Consider the following 18,053-nt stretch of genomic DNA (forward strand, 5'->3'; position numbering starts at 1 on the left):
AAAACTGCTACCAACTTTGCAACCATGTATAGATATACAAAGAAATTGTTGAAAGAAGAGTTATGGAGTAGGTGGGTTTTTCGTGACGAAAGTTTGCGAGTTTTACCAATTGATTTGGCATATTTTTCAAGGGTAGAGGTTAAGGAAGTGATTGTTTATAAATTTTTAATACTTTAAGTAAATTAAGCTTAAAATAAACCAGCAGGACGTCTATGAGTCACCATAAGTCTTACTGCATTGTAAACTAAGAAAAGGTGAGCACAACAATTAGCAAGTATTTGCGAAATTTCTAAGACATCTATGATTAATTGCAGTGAAGTGAATAATTAGATAAAAAGTTAGCTGAGATCATCACATAAATATCAAGATGGCTGCACCCGAAGTACCTCGTACAGAATTGCAGGAATTGCAACTTAAATCTGGTCAGGTAGCAGATGAGTCCCTCGAAAGTACTCGTCGCATGCTAAATCTTATGGAAGAAAGTAAAGAGGCTGGCATCCGAACGCTAGTAGCTTTAGACGACCAAGGGGAACAACTGGATCGAATTGAGGAAGGCATGGATCGCATTAACGCAGACATGAGAGAAGCCGAGAAAAATCTAAGCGGTATGGAAAAATGCTGTGGCTTGTGTGTTGTGCCTTGGAAGAAGGTAGCAATAAAAGACGATGGCGATAATGCTTGGAAAGCGAATGAAGATGGTAAAATCGTGAACAGTCAACCTACAAGGGTTGTAGATGAACGGGAAAGAATGGGTGGTGTCCCAGCTCAAAGTGGATACATTCCCCGTATTACAAATGACGCCCGGGAAGATGAAATGGATGAGAATATTGGACAAGTTAACTCAATGTTGGGAAATCTGCGAAATATGGCATTAGATATGGGATCCGAATTGGAAAATCAAAACAAACAAATTGATCGTATTAACGCCAAGGGAGATGCAAATAACATTCGTATGGATGGTGTTAACAAGCGTGCCAACAATTTGCTCAAAAGCTAAACATGTTAAGTTATGATATACCGTAAAGTTAAATAAGATAAATGAATATGCACAAATAATATCACATAAAGGTAAAACCGAATTCGGATTGATATATATTAAACATAATCCTGATACACACATTAAACTGCACAATACCGAGAAGACGTACCAACTGCGGCGCATTTTTACAATTTACACGTGAAAATTAACTATATACAACTTTATACATATACAATATATACACTAAAAAACGGAAATTGCGAATGACTAATATACAAATGCTGAACTAACTACCCACCACTTAAGTAACTACTTACATTATACACTTATACAAAACGTAACGCATATTTATAGCGAATATTGATGTGCTTCGAGGCATCCTAACTATTTGCGTATATACCGTACACTAGCGCACATATATATATACATAAATATACATATTTATCGTAATTGTACTTTATTGTATTTAAATTTTTGAGAGCGGTCGATTAGCGCATTTTTAGCAGATTAAAAGGCATTATTTCCTATTGCATTACGTATTTGAAGTAAAAACAAAAATGTTTGAGATTATACACTATGAGTAGAAGAATAGATTTTTAAAACACTAAATGTACACGATTATACAAACGCACATATACAATCCCACAGCCACAACTGATGCTAACGGTTAGCACAAACGTACATGTGTAGGTGTTATGGATAAAAAATCTACAATTGCTCTAAATTTCACTACTTTATGTACCCCGTTATATTGGTAAAGAATATATCTAGTTATATATCAGAGTCTATTAGTTCATTCTATCTTAAGTAGTACGCTGTCTTCTTCATATATTTATTAAATGTATTAAAATTGTATAAAAAGTCTTAAGGAATGCTGTTCTTGTTAATTTATGTATAAATAAATATCGTGTAGATTATCATTATACTCATAATGTATTATTTAATTTCAATAATAGATAAATGTTAACATAAACGAAAAATATTGTTATTTTTCTTTGGTATTTTCTACAACTCTTTATATCGATAAGTATCGTACATTTTTTTATCGAGAAATCAAAAGCAATAGAAATTGTAAACTTAAAAAGAGCATTTCTTATAGCACAAAAGGCGATACAAAGATTTTTTTTCATTATAAAAATAGCTTCTTGGAAAGAAAATTTCAGATTGATATCTCAAATCGATTCATCTCACCTGATCATTTATATATTTGGTTTATAGGGTCTCCGACATTTCCTTCTGGGTCTTACAAATTTCGTATACCCAATTCAGGGTAATTAAAAGGATATAAATTTGGAAGAACACTACATATATATGTATATATTTTTGCAATACAAAGTTATACTAGTAGTAGCCTTTTTATTATTTAAAACTAAAAATATACATGTGCATATATAAAAGTAACTGCAATAAATATGAAATCATAACTTCGGTAGAGTCTGAAATTTTAACTATGTATGGGAGTTGGTGATTGCAGCATTAGGAGTACTTATGTAAGCCAAAAATTCCTGTTTGTCCTCACCAGCAGATGTAAATCGTAGTTCTGTGCCACTTTCAAAAGGTAAATACACAATTGAACCACGTGTTAGTTTCAACTTATCCATTCCTTTGCTTTCCAAGTAGCGTTCACCACTTATCACAAGTAAAATACCAGGGGATTGTTCAACTTTTAAAACGTATTCTAAATCCGCAGGTTTAAGTGATAATTGTATCAGTGAAAAGTCTTCAACGGGTGGTTTGAATATTAATTGATGGTTGTCAACACGTTTCGGACTAAATATTTTGCTTTCAGACGGAGCGCCTGTATATACTAGGCAACTAAGTAACTGTTTGATGTCTTTATATTTGGGTGTTAATCCAGCGCGTATTACATTATCTGAACAAGCCATACACTCGACGCAATCACCCGATAAGTAAGCATGTATTTGATTTGCGCCAAGAAACATCGCTTGTCCGGGTTGCAACCGAATAACATTCAAAAAGAATAAAGACAACACACCGACATCATTCGGGAAATCCTTTTTCAGCGTATTAAAGATTTCAAGCACATCGTATTTACATAATTCTATGAAAGAAAATAAAATAAATATAAAAATAAGAATTTTTTGAAATTTTAAGTGCACCGCATTACCTTTTGAATAGTTTTTCGAGATTGATTCAATACAGGTGCCAATTGTATCATTTTCTGCACTCATCAGTTGTCGATAACAATTACGCAAACCAAGTTCATCATTAGCGGCCAATAGATTGAGATCATTGGGATCGTTCACCGACAAAGCCTTAAGTGGTTCTATATTCAACAATATATCACGAATTTCAGGCAGAGGACGGAAACCGCATAAACCCGTAAAAGGTGTTAGAGCAATAGCCATTTCAGGTTTGTGATTAGGGTCCTTGTATATGTTGGGTTCTTTTGCATGCAATTTTTGTGCTTCTGACTGTAAACAAACAAAATATAATATTTGCAAGCTGTGTACACATTACGTGTACTTACTTTGTTAGGGTGAACTTGAATACTCAAAGCCTTGTTTATACTTAAAACTTTCAATAGGAATGGTAGCTCATCTTGTAGAGTAGTGCCACTTGATTTGTACTTTGAAGGTCCGCTGGGATGGGAGCCCATCCACAATTCGGCGTAAGGAGTTTTCTCATCCACTTTGAATTGCGGGTCATTGAGTGTTGCTAGCTGGGCCACCGCAGAGTCATTTCCTACTTTACCCCACTCGTATTTGTGTACAAAACCAACAAGCTCCATGATTTTCTTAAATTTAAAATGTTATTATTTATTAGTTTGTTTTTCAGGTCAAAATGAAGGTGACGAATAAGCAAAAAACTGTTATGCTGTGATGAATATGTGTTCTTATCAGTAACCGGGTTACCAGACAGCTAAAATGCATTTTACTGACAGCGCAAAAAGCCGCATTGGAATGTTGTAAAATTATCGATAAATAAATCAGAATGAATGATCGGTGAGGAATGAATCGGATATTTATAAAAATGGTTATAACGCTATGCCGATGATAATAGTCTTGATCAACTTAGAAATCGTCATGTTTGAAATGAGAACACAGATAGACAATTCAAATAACGGAAGGACAAAAAAAAAGAGATTATGAAGAAATTCGTTATTATTAAAATAAGAGATTGGCTAATTCGTGTTAAACGAGGCCTCCAGCGGTACTTCGTGAATTATGTATAAGAACACGTATGTACATGTCTTTTCTATGTTTTTCATTTCTTTCCAAAAAATTTGCAAACAATGTACAAAATATGTTAGAAGTGAAAAGTATAGGCATATTCATTACATTTTCGCAATTTCCATCATATTTTAGGTACACGTTTTATTTTGTCCAAATTTAACCTAATGATATATACAGATATACATATGTAGTTCTTTAGTTATTTTTAAGCGCTTTGCATTAAAAATATATCGATCAATTAATCAAATGATGTTACCTTTGAAAAACGCCGTCTACTGAGGAACTGATGGATTGCTATAAATAATATCAAAGTAAGTTCTTCATATACAAAATGGTTTTTTTTTGAGTACATGATTACTCATAAACATACATACATACATAAGTATTTCAGTTATCGAGTCGAATAAAACCTGAAAATAGTAAAGACCTTTTGATGTATTGCCTTTGACATGTGACATTTAATGCACTTGTTTATAAAAAATCGACATTTTATAATGAGAGACCAAGGATTTTGTGCACTGGAAGTTGGCGCTTTGTACTTAACTTTAAGCCGTTGCCATTGTGGAACACGAAACTTAACGCCAAATCATTTACCAGTGGTAATCCTCTAATTATTTCGAAAGATTGAAAGCCTTCAAAATATTTGAGTTAAAATATCACATTCCAAATGTTGGTTAAACATATTTTCGAAATTCAGAAACAATCTAACACATGAGAATTAGGCGATTTCGTGAATTTTTTTTTTAAGAACCAGTATTCGATATGATGTTTCGATTTTTTTTTACAAAAATATGCAAAAATAATGAAGTTATTTATGTGATCGGAGGTGCCGAAAAAAAAGTACGCCAAAACTTGTGACCATGATGAAAAAAAAAATTCCCAAAAGTTTATTAAAGCTTACAAGATATTTCGTATACATTGACCTACAATTTTTTGAAAAATATAAAAATTAACACAAATGGCGTAGATTTTGAAAAAAACAAAATCGTTTTTGGGTAAAAAAAAATTGTCGTTTTTTTATAAGCCAAATTGATTCAGGGTTGAAGTATTACCAATCAAAAAAGATCGTAGGTCCTTGCTATAGTAAATGTATTAAAAAATACTCAGTTTTTAATTTTTAGTTTAACGTTTACCCATATATGTCTAGTGCAGGTCGCTCTTTAGAACACTGCCATCCAAAAACTATTCATGCCGATTTCACAGAATATTTTTGGAAATATAAACTATCGAAAGAGCAAATAAGTTTTATTTTTTTCGAAATTGTCACACTGGTATGCCCCTTAAAGAAAGAAGAACATGTTATTAGATTGAATTAGATCTTAGAGATCAATAAAATTACTTTCTTCTTCATTTTACTGGGCGTAGACACCGCTACGCGATTATAGCCGAGTCAAACAAACAAGCGCGCCAGTCGTTTCTTCTCTTCGCTACGTGGCGCCAATTGGATATTCCAAGCCGAAGCCAGGTCCTTATACACTTGGTCCTTTCCCAAAGGAGTGGAGGTCTTCCTCTTCCTCTGAGCTTCCCCGGAGCGGGTAACAAGCGTCGAATACTTTCAAGAGCTTGGAGTGTTTTTCGTCCATTCGGGAACAACATTACCTAGCCAGCGTAGCCGCTGTCTTTTAATTCACTGAAACTATGTCAAGTCGCCGTATATCTCGTACAGCTCATTGTTGCATCGAATGCGATATTCGGCCGTGGCCAACGCGCAAAGGAACCATAAATCTTTCGCAGACCTTTTCTCCCGAAAACTCGCAACGTCGGACTCAATACAGATGTTGTCCATCGTACAAGGCCTCTGCACCATATAGCAGGACGCGGTATTATGAGTGACTTATAGAGTTTTGGTTTTTTGTTCGTCAGAGGAGAGGACTTTGCTTCTCAATTGCCTACTTAAGTCCGAGTATAGCCACATGTTGGCAAGAGTTATCCTGCGTTGGATTTCAAAGCTTACATTGTTTGGTGAGTTTGTTTACGCTGGTTCCAAGATAGACGACTACATTATCTTACAAAAACTTCAAAGTTATGACTGTCAACAGTGACGTGGGTTGCCAAGTCGCGAGTGCGACGAACTGTTTTGTTTGATGACAGGAGAATATTTCGTCTTGACCTCGTTTCACTGCCAGACATTGCGTTGCTTCCTTGTTCAGTCTGGAGAAAGGCAGAACTAACGGCGCGGGTGTTGAGACCCCCCGGATGATATCAATATCATCGGCATACGCCAGCAGCTGTACACTCTTATAAAAGATTGTACCTGCCTCGATTAAGTTCTGCAGCTCGAATTACTATTTTCTCCAGCAGCAGATTGAAGAATGCGCAACGATAGGGAGGTCGCCTTGTCTGAAACCTCGTTTTGGTTATCGAACGGCCTCGAGGAGTCCTTCACGATCCTGACGGCGCTTTTGGTTCCCCGCTCAATTGTCAGTTTTACCAACAGCCGTACTTAGTTTTTGCGGGGGATACGCAAATCCAGACATGTGCGGCAATAAAGGCCAGCTCCTTGTCGTACTGTCGAAAGCAGCTTTAAAATCGACCAAGAAGAGGTGATGTGTGTCGATTCTCTCCGTTTCACGGGTCTTTTCCAAGATTTGGCGCATGGTGAATATCTGGTCGCGTTGTTGATTTTCCAGGTCTGAAGCCACACTGATAAGGGTCCAATCTGTTTTGTTGACGGTTGGGCTTTAATCTTTCCAACAATGAACGCTCGAATGAGGAACCCTTATACGCGATATAAGGAGGCTAATCCCACGGTATGTTGGGCTGCAGATTGTGGGGTCTCCTTTTTTATGGATTTTGGGCATAGAGCACACATTAAATTCCAACGTTGGGCATTGCTTTCCGCTCCGACCATATTTACAAAAAAAAAAAAAAAAAAAAAAAAAAAAAGGGGGGGGGGAAAAAGCTGATGCATGCTCCTTATCAAGCTCTTCGCCGCCTCGATGTTTGAATAGCTCGGGCTGGCAATCCATCAGCCCCCCAGCCGCCTTTGTTGTTCTTCAGGGCGGGTAATTTGCTATTCGAACTTCCTATTGGTACGGGCAATGAAGTCTTTGTCCATCCGTCATCGGATTGGGGAATCGGGTTCGTCTTCTCCTGGAGTTGTGTGTGTTCACTGCCATTCAGCGGCTGGAGGAAGTGTTCCCTCCAGATAATTTAAAGTTATGCTCTGGGCATCGGTGACTAGATCACCTTGGGGGGTTCTACATGAGTATGCTCCGGTCTTGAAACCTGCTGTAAGGCGCGCCGCATTCTTTTGGTAGAATTTAATTGTCAATAAAATTACTTCCAGTTAATAAGCCAACTTTTTTAAAGAAAAACCACACGAACTTCAAATTTAATAGGGAATGTTTATTATCATTCGCCAGAACATTCTTTGGCATTTTTGAAGATTATCTCTTGCAAATATTGGCCTAATTCTTGGATGTTCCATCCGTTGAGTCCAATTTTTGATGACTCGTTCGAGCATTTCGACTGGTAACTGGCGAATAACCGAAGTGTTCTCTCAATAAATTCATTGATTGATGCGCTGTGTGGGAATTGGCGCCGTCTTGTTGAAACCAAATGCTGCCGAGCTTAAATTGCAGACATCAAATAATCCGTTATCATGGTGCGGCATAATTTTTAAAGAAATATGGACCGACGATTTCACCGGCCAACAAACGACACCGTCAAGTTGCCGTAAATATCAAGGGTTTTTGATAAGCTATAAGTCTTTCCCGAACGGATATTGTATTTCTTCTTCTTTTTCTTAACGGAAGAACTTCAACTACGCCTAATAGAACGTCTATAAACAAAGTTAGATATTATTATATTTTTCGGAAATATCCCTACTCTACCAATTTCAATCAAATTTGGTACGTGCCCACCATTTTTCCCTATCCAATGGTATACAAATCAAACACCAATGAATATATCAGCCCGAAATCGAACCAAAACTTTCGAGAACCCATATACCAAATATCTGGGCTCAGTGTATTTAGCTGATTTTATAACGCTTGTATTAGCTTAAGCTGTATGTTCGTATGGCACTGACATAAGAATCAACAGTTTGTGCCATATTTTTCTCATATCGAGCAACTTACTTTTTTCAATGCAATAAGATAACCTTTCATTTATTATTGTTGTCAGGTTATATTAGTAATTATTTTACACTTTCTAGTTTTATATGCTTTTAGTTCTTTTAAACTATGTTTATGTCTTCCTCTACTTTAAGGACTTATAACTCAATGCAAATTCATTCTGTGTAATAACAGTTCACAGAATATAGACTCGTAGATAGCAGACTGTTGGGTCTTTGCTCGCTTTGGTTTAGGTTGATGACTGATGATTGGACTCTTAAAAGAAATGAACTTTTATCCATTGCCACATATCTACCCAAAAACTCGGGTTTATTCTTTAATAGCTCAAAATGTTGCTTAACATCACGAAATCGTTATTGTTTTCGGTCTATTGTGATTACCTCAAAGTAATATGTAAAATACTTGATATTCAAGAATTATTTGTCCGACCAGCATGTTCAATATCAAATTCAACTTCACGTTTTCGTAAGCATAAACTATCTTGTGGATATTTTTGATCTGTAATAAAATCCTTATTTTGTAGGTCACTTACGAATTATTGGTCTGTCCCATGCAGATTCGGGATAAACACTCATTCGAACCACTTTCTGATATATGCAAGCTTTATTGGATTACATTTTTTAAGGACACAATATAGAAAAAATGAGTTGCGCGGTATTGATTAATTGCCTTTTGAGGGCAAAAAAACAGTTGAAGCATAAAATTCCCTTAATGGTGGAAGTTTTCCCGAAATTGACCAGGAAAATCAAGGGTCCAGCCCATAAAGGTTTAGCATACCAAGTTTAGAAGTGGTGAAAATTGAGGCCACCGCAAGACGGTGAACGTCCAAAGAGGTTGGTTGCGACGAAAAACGTAGAAAAAAAAAGCCATAAAATAATTTTGGCGACCGTAAGTGAAAGTTGTTCGAGATAGCAGGCAACTCTAAATATCAACTGAACGTCGTATCGTTCACAAAAAATCCCCCTCCCTCTTCCAAAAAAACCTCTCCTCTCCCCTCCCACTCCAACAACGATATTTGGGGTATTAGAAAGCTCTGTGCAAATGGGTGCCGCACGATTTCACTTTTGACCAAAAGAAACATCGAGTTGCTGATTCGGAACTGTGTTTGGATATGTTCAAGTGTAATAAACCTGAGTTTTTCCGATGAATGTGACAATGGATGAAACATGGCTCCACCATTTCACTCCGAAGTCCAATCGAATTGCTTCCGCATCCACCGCTGGGAAAAAATTTTCATCGAATGACGAGGTGACGCCGAAACTGCCTATTTTTAAGCAAAGCACAAATCGTATTACAAAAATGGCATTGAAAAGTTGGAGGGTCGCTCAGTAATCAGTATACCCTTGAAAGGAACTATATCGAATAAAAAAATATAATTTTGCCTAAAAATGTATTTTACTATCGTAGGGCGGGGACCTTTCAATTATTTTGTCATTTCCTCTAAATTTGCTTTTATTTCGTGGATCTATCGATAGAAAATCGATAGCTGCTACCTTAAAATTTTTTAAGATGTCTGTCACTGTCTTCCCTCATGGACCATAAGTCCCCAACCCCCCCTTTGATTAAAATATGATTTTTCAACAATTGAAATTATGTATTTTTATTTTGCAATAATTTATAATTAAGTATACATTTGTATATTACCGTTAGGACTAGTTTGTTCTAATATATTAAGTTAAAATTATGAACTATGATCAAATATACAACAAAATTAGTGCTATAGATAAGTAATGGATGATAAACACATCGTCTTCACATAGAACTTAAACCATTTTCAATTAGATTTTGTACAATTATTTTAGACGAATCGTTGATGCCAGTCCAAGCAAAGAGAAATTATATATAATTTAGCACAATGTAACAATTAGAGTGTGACTTTTAACACATACATATTTATGAATACAAGTACGAATCATTTAGTAATTGAAGGAAGCTAATAAATAGTTTGTGCTCATGCAATTGAATACTTTACAATTGTTGTTGCTTAAAGTAAATAAATATGTGTTACAATAATAGATTTTGATTATTTCAATGCATTACTAATTATAATCACTAACTTCGCGGGAAATTTCATGTTTTCGCTTATTCGTAATATTTTGCAGAAAATAACAATATTTCGCCATCTGCAAAACCCTGAGTTTGTAGTTTGTATCAATAATATTAAATTTCGAAATCTATATACATACATACATATTTTTATGTTTTTTTTTGTTTTTAATGGCAATTAGCTATTTGTGTACATACTTACATATGTACAGTTGTGTATAATTTACAGAACACTTATTAAGTAATGTAGATTGTATAAACTATTATTATTTGCTACAACGTTGTAAAGTCTGAATATTTTCTACACACCGAGTGGTTTTTAGTAGGCAAATTAATGTTTTTAAAAATAACTTTTGGAATCAAATGAAAGATACCTGGTGCATATAGTATGAGTTGACTCATTTTTATAAGAAAGGGAATCTTTATTTCTATTTTTTTTAAGGGGTTCAACTATAGTGCCTGCTTATAAAAGGTTAGTTTTTACGAATTAAAAATAATATTACTGTTTCCTTTTTTTCCAAATTTTAAGGGAATATTTCTACATGTTTCAAGAACACAAAGTAAAATTTTTAAAGAAAAAAGTTTTCAAGTTACATAAGATCTCTGACTTCTCTAACAAAACCGGTCCTCCACTCAATGACACCTAAACCTAACAGTTATACTGAAAACTACTGAAAGGGCGATAACTCACTGAATAAATGTAACACAAAGCTTAAACTTCAAGATGGTTGAGAGGAGCTTTATGGTATAAAATTGAACAATGGGCGTGATAGCGCCCTCCTTTAGATTAAATTTCAACCAAATTTGGTATGTGAGGTTGCCCAATCATTCCTATCACAAACTGGGAAATCGGCGAAATAAAACCGCGCTACTTCATCGTTATCGTTCATACCTTGACCGACGGTCGAACAAAAATCAAAAATATACAAAAAATTGAATTTTACCTATATTCTAAAGAAATAGCCTATAGAAATACGGAAAAATCTACTTTAAAAGCTGAGTGAGTTAAATTATTCAACAAAGAACTTCCAAAAATTGCGTGAGCAGAATCACATTTCTGGTGTCGAAATGTTCAGAATGTTGGAAAAGGCCTTCGGTGATAATGTTTGACACGAAAAAGTGGTTTTGATTGGTAAAAATTATTCAAAGAGAGTCGAAAACGCGTTGACGACGAACCACATCCAGGACGATCATCAACATCCACTTATCAACACGTCAATGAAATAAAGAAATTCATGCTTGAGAATCCACGATTAATAGTCAGAGATCTTACTGACATCGTTGGAATATTGGAAGGATCAGTGAAAATCATTTTGAAGGATCATTTGTGCCTAAGAAAAGTGAAAGCACGGTTGAATGCAAAATCACAATCATTTTTCGAAAAACAGCTTCGCGTCAACGTCTGTGTAACAATGCTTTCTGACTACCAGGATGTCATAAAACGTATTATTACTGGCGATGAGTCTTGGATCTATACTTACGAACCGGAAACAGACGATCAATCGGCCGAATTTCATGCCAAGGCTGAGCCGAAGGCGAAAAAACCACGTCAAAGCGAGTAAAAAATCAACTTTTTGGTTACAGTTTTTTTGGTTATCGAGTTGTGCTGAACTTCCAATTTCTTCCGTCTGGCCAAATTGTCAACAAGGAATACTATTTGAGTGTTATGCGTCGTCTACGTGAAGCTATTCATAAAAATAGGCAAATTTATGGGTCGACAACTCTTGGTTTTTGGACCACTAAAATTCACCGTTGCATACTACATAGACTCAGTTTTTCGCCAAATTTTCAACCAATATTGTTCCGCACTACCGTTTACGCCTAGTTTAGGTCGGTGTAACTTCTGGCTATTGATCAAACTCAAACGGCCGCTTCGGGGTAACCCCTTATGAGTCAATTGAAGATATTAAACTTGAAGCGATACACGCAGTGAAAGTTATTCCGGAAATTGACTTTAACAACTGTTTCAAGGACTGTAAGAGACATTGGCACTGGTGTATTGGGGCCAAGGGTGATTACTTTGAGAGGGACGATATATATTTTGAAGAATAAATTAAGAATTTTAAAGTTATGAGCAAAGTCTTACTACTTTTTGCTCATAGTAGTATATTACATCTCATATACAAACTTTTTATATAGAAAAATATTTACAAATATTGTTAATAATAATTGACCGGCCTGTTTGGTTTAAGTTTTATATGTATTAGGATTCAAATGTAATATTCTCCTCAAAAATGTTTAACAAATGGAGTTATCCATTTTTCAAAGACAGCTCTTCATCAGAAAATAATGCTTTATCTTTAGTATTATTTTTTTAAATAATCAAGTGTTAAATTATTCGATTAACCTTTAGTTGAAAAAATTAGCACCATAATTGACAGGAGTGACTGCTTAAACGAAAGAAATAGAATCGCTTGAACATAAGACCTTTGACATTTATTTTTTCTTCGTTAAAGATCTAACATGTTGGAGCAATATTATTTCAAATTAACTCTCGGTTGCATAAATATTCAGACTTTTTAGCAAACGCTTGTATATTAAATAAAATTGTTTGATTTGTTTGCAAATTTTATATTTAGCGAATATGGCACATTTTACGACACTCCACGAGTATCTGCACCGAATTACGGCACACACGATGTTGTTAGCACAACATGCAGTTGCGTATAACACCAGCCGAAGCTAATACTTCAAGCGATCATGAGTTTGGTAATTTCGGTGATAGCTCGTTTTATTTATTTACATACTTTTCTATGCGACTGTGCTAGGTATAACTGTACTTGTTGGGTGTAAAAATTTTGATTATTGCACGGCGTTTGTGTCTCAAAAGCAAATACTCTATCTCTGGCAAATACACGCACTCATAACTATGTACAAGCTGCTGACATGCGTTGCGCACGGTATGTACATATGTTCGTATGTGTGTGTGGGAGGATGTGTTAATTAAATATTTTGTTAGTATGTGTTGACTTTATCGTTTAAACAGTTATCACAGCCAAATGAGCAAATGCTACATGTTGCTACGCATTTTGTACACTACTCATTGTTTTTGTTGCAATCGTAGTTGTAGTTGTAGTGGGTGCGTGTATCCGTCATTTGGCAATAAAACTAAACGCAATTGCCACGCGCTCGAGTTGCCTAACTATGTAGTAGCTGCCACAAAGTAACGAAATAACCGTAAGGTCGCTGTGCTGCCACCTGTCCAGCGAATGGAGTCATCAATGGGAACACCTAGGTGATGGTGGTCAGCTTTGGGTTGGCGTTGTTGGTGCAAATGCGTTTGCGTTAATTCGATTCACGGCTATTATCGCTATGCGCTGTCAGATTACAATCTCCGTTACTCATTGTGTTGTTGCTATTCTGATTGCCATTGTTATTGTTGTGGTTATTGTTGTTGTTGTGTGAGACAGCCTCTCTGCTGCTGGCGATGCTCGCCGAGCCCAAGCGAACCGCGCTGTGGCTGCTGCCACCGACGGTGGGGCCATTGTGCATTTGCGCGCTGTTGTTGTTGCTGTTGCTGTTTGCGTTATTTGGGCAATTGTTGCCCACATTTATATTGCTAGTGGTATTCGCCGGACCCGTCGCGGCAGCAGTGTTGTTCGTTGTTGCGGCCGTCGTGGTGGAGACGCTCTGTTGTGTCAATATATCCGCCGGTATTAGACCCTCTTTGACCCGCTTCTTCTGCTTCATGCGGCGGTTTTGGAACCAGATTTTCACCTGTGGAAGAAATGGCGTAAACTCTTAGTATACATGCTAGTGCGGGTAGTCAAATGGAGTAATCTTTTAGTCAAAACTAACGTTTTTTTTCGGAATGGATAAAGGATCATGACTCACCTGCGTCTCGTTGAGCTGCAGCGTGTTGGCGATTTCGATGCGTCGCGCGCGCGTCAAGTAGCGATTGAAGTGGAACTCCTTCTCCAGTTCGGTCAGCTGTTTGTTGGTGAAATTGGTACGTCCCGAATTGTTGGTGGCACTCATGCTGCAACTGCTCATGTTCGGCGCACAAATGCTCAGGCTCGACGTGTTGCCATTGCCACCCGCTAAGAGTAGGCCCGTCTGCGTCGGCTGGCCGGCGGGCAAGCTGCCGCGGCAAATGTCTAGCTGATGCCCGTTCAGCTGATAATCGTGTATTGTGGCAGGTAGTTTGGGTGCTGCAAAGACAAACAAAGGCGCAGAGGAGGGGAAACAATAATCAGTTTGACGTTTCAATGCTGGTTTTGTGGCTTTTGAGTGATTTTCAGTGATGATCGCTGTCAAAGTTAATCAGTGAGTTTGACTTCTCTCATTTACCTCTAAACGAATGTGTGTATGTATGTATATGTGTATAGCATGTATGTATGTATGAATGTGTGTGCAATGTATGTATGTATGTGGTTGAGCGTGTAGTAAACCTTCTCTGAATGCCAGTTTTTCTGCATTCTAATAGCATTATGAGTAGGCCACTTGGTGTGTTTGTTGCATTTGCTGTGGTTAACAAAATGTTTTTGTATTCTTTTTTTTGTTGTTTTGTTGCTTTTTTGCTTTGTGTGCGTGTTAGTTGGGAAGGTATGTGAGTATGCAGAGATGATTTTGCATTTCTGTTCATAATTTGACATGCGCCCCGTGGACTTTAAGCTGACGATGATGAAAACAATATTTTGGTTTTTCACAGAAAGATTTAATAGGATTTATTACTGTGTTTGAAAACATTGCGGTATTATTTTTTTGGTTTCGGCATGAATAAGTGAAACCCGAAATGTTTTGTGGGTGTTTCTACTGCTTATGGATTTTTATTTGATTTTTGAAAACAATGAACAGCAAAACAGTTAAGATGTTATGCAATTCCTTAGGGTTTTAAATAGATATTTAAATATCATCAAAAGAATTAAGGAGTTTGAAAAACCGTTTTTTGAAAATTTTTGTTTGCAATTTTTTTTTTTTAATTTTTTTTTGAAAATTTTTTTAGTTAAAAGAAAATTATTTTTCCAACAGTTGGCTTTAGTAATCTGTATCTCGTGTTGTATAAGTGTGTTCGGGTTAATCTATATGTCGTTAGATACATAAGACTTCATACTATAAAATCTTCTCAGACAGTTTTTTGATTGCTAGACTAGGTACTGCTCGAACACGCTTCAAAAATAGACGATAGAAAATGCTCGTACACTATATTTAAGAGGTGTTCTTCGATAAAGCTCAATAAGCAAACCAGGAAAGTGGAAATGTGAATGACGTTTATGGTTCTGCTACTGTAAAAGTCCAACATGCGCATTTTTTCGCTGACTACTTTCCAAAAATTTCGAATACATCAAGAAATAATGGAAATCGTCGAGTCAGATCCCCATGAAAGAGCTGTCTAAAAGCTAAATGTTACACAAAAATCAGTTTGGAATCATTTGACTAAAGCTAGTTATAAAAAGGAACTCGATGAATGGGGGACACACGAGTTAACGCAAAGCAACCTCATGGGTCGAATTTCCATACAAGAATCGCCAATGAATCGTCATAAAAACCATCAGTTCCTAAAGTGGTTTATGAAATGGGTCACTTGAGGCAAATTCAAGATTGATTTGCAGGGAATCATCTTCTATGAGCTCTTAGTTCCGACCTGTACCGTAGATCCAATACGATCCAACAACGCGTCGAAATTATTAAAATTTTCTACAGAAATTCGGAGACAGTGGCCTCAACTTTAAGAACGCTACGTTCAATTTATGGTCGTTATAATCGTCCTGTCACATAGTACAAAATGCGCCCGTGCCAGTGTGACAAAGAAATCGAGAATATTGCTGACGCTGGAGCATCAATTGAAGAAGAGTCTCATCAGTCTCTCACATGTCGTTCTCAAGCTTTGGGCATCTCTGTAACGTCGTTGTGAATGCGATTTTTTTCGAAAAGGTATTGGTCTACATCCTTAAAAGATCAAATTGACGCAAGAACTAAAGCCGCTTCACCACCAGAATCGTCGTATTATAAGTTCGTGAATTGGGCTGAGCAACCCCTTGAAAATGATCCGGATTTTCATCGAAAAATCATCTTCAGTGGTTAGGCTCCATGAGTCACAACTGCATTCCCAAAAAATTACGGTTTGGTGCGCTTTATGGGGCGGCGGTGTCATTGGGACGTATTTCGTCCGTGATGATCAAGACCGACACGTTACTGTGAATGGGAATCGCTACCGCTCAAAGATAACCGAATATTTTTGGCCTGAATAGGATGATGTGGGCATGGACAATATGTAGTTCCAACAGAATGGAGCTCTTATTAAAAAAACATGTTACTTAAGGGCTTAGGTCATTCTAAGATTTAAAAAAAAGAATATATATACAGATTAACCAAAATTTAAAAATATGTTTCCGAAGATTGTTTCGATAGATACCCTTTTTGCTTATAATCACAATAAATTAAGGTTGCTGACCTTAGACTGGCCTGTCCCTTTAATGGCTTGTAAACTTTCTCAACCAACAATCGCAACAAAATTCATCTGCCGATAAACCAAATGCTAATTCTACCATAAGCCCTGCTAGCTTCCCTAAAAGTTGAAATTTTCATCCAAAAATACGTACGAGTACGAATTGCTACAAATGCGCACATATACATGTTTATACAAATTTACTCTTTTAAATTACAGCAAATATGTGCGAGTATTGTAAATTGCTGTAAATTTACAGAGCACTTGAAATAATTTCATTTTAATTGATGTCAACTTCGGTGTATTTACATTGGAATTAAGAGAAGTCAGCAAAGCCTGAACATTTATGAGACCAATTTATGATCTCTGAGAGCATTCAACAGCGAGATTATTACACACACTTACACGCACACTTATGCATTTGTATGTTTGTGTGTATATCACACTTTCGGTGCGTATTAAATATAAAGTGTCTTTTTCCAGTTTACTCCGAATATATTTCCCTGCTTTGATTTTGATGCCTTTTATCGAGCTTATGTAAGGCATTAGAAGGGTAATTTAAAATGAAAATGGCGCCAATATAATCAGAATGCAAATATCGATAAGCAAACACATTAGCGTTGTCAATTAATGGACATACAAAACAAGAAGCTTCTACAAACGGAGAATTGATATTAATTTTACATATATATGTATACATATGTACATATACTACATATATTTACATACATGTAGATACACACTTGTGGGAGTAGCTATAACTTTTTTATACTTAATATAAGCCAATAGCAGCGTGTATGTCAAGGAAAGGTGAACTATTTAATAGTTTTTGTACTTCAGCAACATGTTTCTACAGAGTATTATACAATAATATTTTTCACCTAACGGTTGTCTGTATAGATAGATGTAGGGTTATATATACATATGTATAGATAAATAATCAGAATGACGAGACAAGTTCAAATCCGACTAACTATCGGTCCGTCCGTCTGAACCATTGCCACGCCCACAAAACCCCATTGAAGGAAAACATAAAAAACCCCATAACTAAGATACAGGACTGTAATTTGGCACAGAGAATTGCAATAGCAAGCGTTGCAAAATTTGAAAGTGGGGTTGGATCCGCCTTCTAATAACTTTAACGTACATAATTTCTAAAGCTAAAATTCGCTTACATCAATTTAAAAAAAATCGGATGATAATCTTCAACGTTGTTGTTTTTGTAACGGTTGTCTAGACGCTTTTACGGTGGTAAAGTTCAGATAAGTTGTCATCGAGGTTATCCAAAAGTACGCGCAGGAAACGTGCTCTTCGAAGGGGTCGGACCGTAGGGAGAAGGGTGTCAGATACGTAGTGTTAGCTGG

General features: G+C 36.3%; 3 protein-coding genes across 3 annotated transcripts in view; 1 reads left to right on the forward strand and 2 right to left on the reverse strand.

Moving 5' to 3' along the window:
• The first annotated feature begins 30 nt into the window (after positions 1-30).
• LOC105222612 (synaptosomal-associated protein 25) lies at positions 31-1,904 on the forward strand. Its single transcript, XM_011200001.4, has 2 exons — positions 31-254; positions 315-1,904. Exon 2 carries the CDS (start codon positions 368-370, stop codon positions 995-997), a length of 630 nt encoding a protein of 209 aa, XP_011198303.2. The 5' UTR covers positions 31-254; positions 315-367; the 3' UTR covers positions 998-1,904.
• A 391-nt stretch (positions 1,905-2,295) lies between these two features.
• Positions 2,296-3,828, reverse strand: LOC105222613 (mannose-6-phosphate isomerase). Its single transcript, XM_019989092.3, has 3 exons — positions 3,471-3,828; positions 3,108-3,414; positions 2,296-3,041 (listed from the first exon to the last, which is right to left on the reverse strand). Exons 1-3 carry the CDS (start codon positions 3,729-3,731, stop codon positions 2,428-2,430), a joined length of 1,182 nt encoding a protein of 393 aa, XP_019844651.2. The 5' UTR covers positions 3,732-3,828; the 3' UTR covers positions 2,296-2,427.
• A 6,672-nt stretch (positions 3,829-10,500) lies between these two features.
• Positions 10,501-18,053, reverse strand: part of LOC105222630 (homeotic protein labial) — a 41,318-nt gene continuing 33,765 nt past the window's right edge. The window contains exons 2-3 of the mRNA XM_049447846.1: positions 14,136-14,452; positions 10,501-14,018 (exon numbers count right to left, since the gene is read on the reverse strand). Coding sequence (XP_049303803.1) covers positions 13,587-14,018; positions 14,136-14,452 — 749 coding nt within the window. The 3' untranslated portion in view covers positions 10,501-13,586. The remainder of the gene's footprint in view (positions 14,019-14,135; positions 14,453-18,053) is intronic.

The sequence above is a fragment of the Bactrocera dorsalis genome, chromosome 2, assembly GCF_023373825.1.
Source record: "Bactrocera dorsalis isolate Fly_Bdor chromosome 2, ASM2337382v1, whole genome shotgun sequence".
In the NCBI taxonomy this organism is placed as follows: Eukaryota; Metazoa; Arthropoda; class Insecta; order Diptera; family Tephritidae; genus Bactrocera; species Bactrocera dorsalis.

Coding starts and splice junctions, on each gene's coding strand:
- LOC105222613 (XM_019989092.3), bottom strand. CDS start 3,731: ATGGAGCTTGTTGGTTTTGTACACAAATACGAGTGGGGTAAAGTAGGA. Junction 3,415..3,470: donor TTCAAGTTCACCCTAACAAA/GTAAGTACACGT, acceptor GTTTGTTTACAG/TCAGAAGCACAAAAATTGCA. Junction 3,042..3,107: donor CTCGAAAAACTATTCAAAAG/GTAATGCGGTGC, acceptor TTTCTTTCATAG/AATTATGTAAATACGATGTG.
- LOC105222612 (XM_011200001.4), top strand. CDS start 368: ATGGCTGCACCCGAAGTACCTCGTACAGAATTGCAGGAATTGCAACTT.